This window comes from Diplotaxodon limnothrissa, linkage group LG4, assembly GCF_057381915.1.
Source record: "Diplotaxodon limnothrissa isolate DT_005_m linkage group LG4, D_limnothrissa_male_GT1.1, whole genome shotgun sequence".
NCBI lineage: Eukaryota > Metazoa > Chordata > Actinopteri > Cichliformes > Cichlidae > Diplotaxodon > Diplotaxodon limnothrissa.
This window is the reverse complement of record NC_140599.1, coordinates 9,219,419-9,225,185: the sequence shown is the minus strand read 5'-3', so window position 1 is coordinate 9,225,185 and position 5,767 is coordinate 9,219,419. Positions and strand designations below refer to the sequence as shown.

The window sequence follows — 5,767 nt, the reverse complement described above, 5'->3', positions numbered from 1 at the left end:
AAAAACTAGCCACTAGCATAAGGTTTATGACGCTCATTTCCGCTTCCTTCCAAAGAACTGGGAGGATCTGCCTCCGTGTACGTAAGCTCCTCCCTGCTAGTCTTTTTCAGTGTTAAGGAAAATTAATTTTCGCAGAGACATACTAGTTGTTAAGATTCACTCACTCTAAATCGTTCAATTTCTTTTTTTTTATCAACAGCTAAATAGCACCTATTTGTACCACGTGACTAAGGCACTGAGATCAGTTTAGCCAAGATAACTTTGAAATAATCCGGCTTAACTAAACCTAACGTCAGCAATTACACCAGCTAATCACGTGAAAATGGCACTCTGAAAGGTTATCCAAGAGGCAGTGACACCACAGCATGGGCAGAACCAAACTGTTTTCATAATCCTCAAAAGAAGAACAAACTATAACACGGAGAGAAAAAGAGGAAATAAAATATGTAATCCAAGATGAAAAGAAACTCAGCTGCAATTAAAGAAAGGAAAGCTGGCAAAAGATGACAACTGTGCAAGCCAGTATTATCACTAACATCACTACCTGTGAACAGATCGGACTTAATGGATTCAGCCGCTTCTACTGAAAGAAAAGCTATAGGAAATGTCAGTAAACTTGTCCACAAGGAATCCATGTGACTACCTGATAGCCAGGCTGCAGTTTGTGAGATTAGGCAGAGCTTTGTCTGATTTGGTGACGGTATAGTAGCTCTACAGGAGACTCTGCTGTCTCCATTTCCGATGGCTCTTTCCTGTTGAAGCTGAGATCCTTCAATGTATGCAGCAAAAATGATGACCACCTTCTCTAACAGTGATTCAGCTCCACTGCCACATGCTATCACAATATATCTGACAGAGAGGCACCTACCAGATAATATTATCATTATCATTAATATATTCTTATTCACCATCTCAGTTGTGTAACAAACGAATACTCCCAAAACGGGATAAAGATTTATCATCATCATCATGTCTTGTCATATGTTTATCCTTATTCTTTGAGCTAAAATCTTGTGGTGTCTAATGATCGTGAGATGCCAAAAAATCATAATTGTGGTGAATAGAAGGCATTTAAGGTCAACAAGCCTGCAATACTTTAGGACTCTCATGTAGAATTGATTGGTTATAAAAAGCTTGCAGGCAGCAAAAAAATAAAACAAGCGATAAAGTCCCTTATTATTGATCTTAATGGAAAGCTAGAAATTTGAGACCATCTCACTGTCAACTCATTGATCTGTGGGCTCTTCTGGGAATAACTACAGTGTTTTCAGAGAGACCTGATTGGTCAGTAGGCTTTGGATTTGTAAGTGTTGATCTGTTATCTTGAACATAACCTGCTCCAATGAGTGAATGACCTTTATGGCCCTGAAAACTTGTGATGTTGTCTCACGTTGTCTCGAGTCTCTCTTTCAGTCACAGGCAAGCTGCAGGATGGCTATGCATTAATTCATTCACAAACTTTCATTGAGATTTTCAGCTGTGTGTCCTGGCTTAACCTTATAGCTTGGTCATCTTCTAGTTACTTTAAACCGCCTACCTGATTGTCAACACCATATCTGACAAGACAAAAGGACTGCCAAATATGTAAAGGCAGAGAAGTGAACATGTTCACTGTAAACTAAACATTTATCAATGCCACACCCTAGTTCGTTCCCCCTTGCCACAAAACTGTCACCCATATTTATCATTATCCTACAAACTACAATTAACTACTATCACTGTTAACTATAGCCACATACATAACACATTTCTCACTTAGATGCATTTATGTCCATCTCATTCAGTCTGAAATGGGAAATTAAGAACACAGATTCATGCATTTTAGCTGCAGTGTAATAAATTAGTCTACTAGGTTAAAGTAGGACACATTAGAGAACGCAGGAATGCAAATTTCTCAATATTATGTTCAAGGATCCATATGGCTTCAGCCATAAAATACGATATGTATAAACGCCATCTCATAAAGCTTTACTTGGCTAATTGCTGGAATATTTGGTCTTCTGTTTTCCTGTTTTCATTTCTTGCACATCTGCTTTTAATCCTGGCCTTTGACAGCAGAGGTATTAAAACCTTGACAATGCTGCCACCTAGTGGGAATAAACAAAAATGGGTTCTTTCTGTCTTTAACCACGCAAGGGTTGCTACCAGAAGTACTTAGCCATATGTTAATACCGCACAGTTGAGATAAGAAATGTGCATATCTTTTCCAAATATTACACAGCAAACAATATGGAGAGTGACACTGTTCAGTTGGACAATTAATTAGACTGTTTATAACAGATAACCTATCGTGTGACCTCCATCGTAACGGCATTGTGAATGATAAAGCTATTTGGTCGGACGGCTAACGCTTTTTAAAAGAAAATAAGGTGGAATGAAGCGAGGATATCGTCCATTAGGTATTCACTCAAGAATGACTTCCAGTATTACTCACACTGGCGGCGGAAAGTATAGCTCACAGCTGTTCAGTGGGTGACGACACAAACTTAGAAATAAGAATGATGATTTTTTTAAGGGTCTCCGAGTTGCGGAGTACTTTATCTCGCAGTTGCCAAATACCAGACTCAGAGCTGACGCGAGCGCGCGCGTTTTATCTGCTGAAGTGTCTTGGACGACAAAAACATGCGCGCGCGGCTGAACCTCTGCTATCAAAGCCATAAAGCAACAGTTTAAGCTGGATTTTTGTATGCATATGTATATTTAAAATATGCGTATTTTCTCAAGCTCATCTATCTTCTTTGCCTTAAACTGATATATAAGTTATTTTAGAGTATATTCGTATTATTCTTCGAGGTTGGATGGAGGACTACATTATGAATTCATCTTCTTCGTACCTCAGCTCACCTGACAATCTGGAAAAAGGTAAGCTTTTCTTCTTCTCGTTTTTCTGTTGAATTGGGCACATGCATAGAGATTTATCACCAGAGATGAAATATTATGTTGTTCATTTTCATGCAAAAAGTAGTTATTGACACTTTGAAAACAAATGAATGAAAAAAAGTTATAAGGAAAGAAAGCTGATGGAGAATATTCTGTTTTTGTCCTTTCTACCAGATCATGAGCAGTACAACAATGTGCTCATGCCCAGCATCTTTGGTGTTATTTGTTTCTTTGGGATCACTGGGAACTGCATTCTCATTTACACCATTGTGAAGAAGACCAAGTTCTGCTCTCATCCATCAGTGCCAGACATATTTATCTTCAGCTTGTCCATCGCAGACCTCCTCTTTCTCCTTGGCATGCCTTTTCTCATTCACCAGCTCGTGGGCAATGGCTCCTGGTGCTTCGGTGGCACCATGTGCACTGTCATCACAGCGCTTGATTCCAACAGCCAGATCGTCAGCACGTACATTCTGACTGTCATGACTCTGGACCGCTACTTGGCAACGGTCCACCCCATCCGCTTCAAACACGTTCGAACCCCCTTCGTGGCAGGGGCGGCAGTGGCGCTGGTGTGGGTGTTTTCTCTGGTCTCCATTACTCCGGTCTGGATGTACACTGGACTCATGGGTCTCAAGGACGGCTCGGTCGGCTGCGCCCTCCTGCTCCCAAACCCGGCCACAGATACATACTGGTTCACCCTGTACCAGTTCTTCTTGGGCTTTGCTCTTCCTTTAGTGGTCATCTGCAGTGTCTTCTTCAAGATTCTTCAAAATATGTCAGCCACAGTTGCTCCACTACCCCAGCGCAGCCTCAGGGTGCGTACAAGAAAGGTGACCTGCATGGCAGTGGCCATTTGCCTGGCCTTCTTCTTATGCTGGGCCCCTTATTATATCCTCCAGCTGGCCCACCTGGGAGTACAGCGGCCCAGCTTTGCTTTCCTGTATGTCTACAACATCGCCATCAGCCTGGGCTATGCCAACAGCTGCATCAACCCTTTCATCTACATTGTGTTGAGCGAAACATTCAAGAGGCAGTTCATTGTAGCTATTCGGCCACCCCACAGAGGCTTCAGAGTCGCCCCTGCTCAGGCTGAAGGCTTGAGTTTGAGGGTTGCGCCAGAGAGCTCTCATCCATCCCGCTCGCAGTCATCACGGGAACTGCTCCAAAACATGCTGCCCGTCACCGTGGCTGTGCACTGAGATTGACAGCTATCTGGCCACCCCGACCACTGCTAACTGCCACCCCCAGCAACGAGCCATCTGCCAGTACAGATGTCTCTCTTTTTTCTTTCCCTCCTCGGAAAGCACCCGCTGTTCACATCAACACGTGACAAGAGGAGGAATTTCTATGCCACACACACACTGCGTTAATGTACCAAGTGGTGATATTACCGGTGAAGTTTGGAGACGTGTTTATGTTTGTTGTGAGGAATTAATGTATCAACTGTAGTCGTCATATTTTTAAAGAATGAGAATGAAAAAAGGAACAATAGGCAACTTGCAGCTGACATGTGCCATTTTAAAAAAAAATCTGACTTTGTTTAAACTATTCTTGATTTATCAGTATGGTATCTGTGTAAAGGTTTGATGTAAAGCCAACTTCATCACACAGCTGCGTTGTACTTAATGTGTCTTAAATTACTACATCGTGGTAGCAGAAAAGTGCAGATTTGTCACTGTTTTGTGTTGTGCACTGTAAGTTTATCAATGTTGTGGTGGAGAAGAAAAAGCATGTGAGCACATTTAACACATTCTAAAGGTCAAGCCAGCTGCACCATTAAAGAATAGCACACACGGCTGAGGGCAGATTATGCACTAATGAGACAGTATGCAAAAAACCCCTCTAGTAGCACTTGGAGGATGAGCTACTCCTCTCATGCAATCACCGAGGACAGACTGCACGCCTTCACTGGCAAAGACAAAGGATTTGCAGACTTAGTACTGATCTTCTCTTTGTGTGTGCTTGAATGTCATTATTCATGCATCTCCAAATGTTATTCTGCTGTACCTTGGTGACTGTGTGACTTTTTTTTTGGAGGCATTTGTCTCCACGCTGGCTTTGGAGACTCTCACTGTGAATTGGCTGTTGCCGTGTGCAGCCTGTCTTACTGTAACTGTAACTCTTACCTGCTACTGGAAAACTGTGTTTACTGTGCTTACTGTGAAAGCTCTTGTCTCACCCAGTGGGTGGGTTTGTTTTACTCTAATCAATAATAAAATGTGTGTGTGAATTTGTCAGTGTGTGATGGATTTTTGTCTTCAAAGGCTCGCATTTTGCACCGTAAAATCAGACGGGACATCTTGATTGCAGTTTTTTTTCTTCTAAAGAGATCTTGCGATTCTCTAAATATAAGGGTGAGTGAAATGTGGATTTCATTTTCAGTTTCTCACTTCAATGGTTTGAAACATCATCTAATTATCAGTAGTGAAACATCAGAAGTAAAATGTTAGTTTTGATGAGATTTATTCAGCCAAACTGCAGCTGAAATTAACAGAAACTGTAACAAAACATCTTTATTGTTTTGATCCTCAATGGCATAGGAAACAAAGTAATGAAGTAATATAAAAAAGTAAAAGAGTAAATGATTATGATAATATATACTTGGTGGACTCTTTATTAGGTACACCCTCTCTTGTCTTCAGAGCTAAATTCACTCAGAGGTTTTGGTCCATCTCGACATGATGTGAATACCCCATTCTAACACATCCCAAAGGTGACTGCAGAGGCTATTTGAGTTCAGTACAAGTTCAAGAAACCGATTTGTGATGATCTGAGCTTTTTTGACATTGTGTGTTATTTTCCTGGAAACAGCCATCAGATGATCGTCACACCGTGGTCATAAAGGTATGGACATGATCAGCATCAGGCGGGCTGTGGAGTTCTC

General features: G+C 41.5%; 1 protein-coding gene across 1 annotated transcript; it reads left to right on the top strand.

Annotated features, from left to right (window-relative positions):
• Positions 1-2,798: 2,798 nt before the first annotated feature.
• mchr1b (melanin-concentrating hormone receptor 1b) lies at positions 2,799-4,082 on the top strand. Its single transcript, XM_085352078.1, has 2 exons — positions 2,799-2,862; positions 3,055-4,082. Exons 1-2 carry the CDS (start codon positions 2,799-2,801, stop codon positions 4,080-4,082), a joined length of 1,092 nt encoding a protein of 363 aa, XP_085208204.1.
• The last annotated feature ends 1,685 nt before the right edge of the window (positions 4,083-5,767 follow it).

Coding starts and splice junctions, on each gene's coding strand:
- mchr1b (XM_085352078.1), top strand. CDS start 2,799: ATGGAGGACTACATTATGAATTCATCTTCTTCGTACCTCAGCTCACCT. Junction 2,863..3,054: donor ACCTGACAATCTGGAAAAAG/GTAAGCTTTTCT, acceptor CCTTTCTACCAG/ATCATGAGCAGTACAACAAT.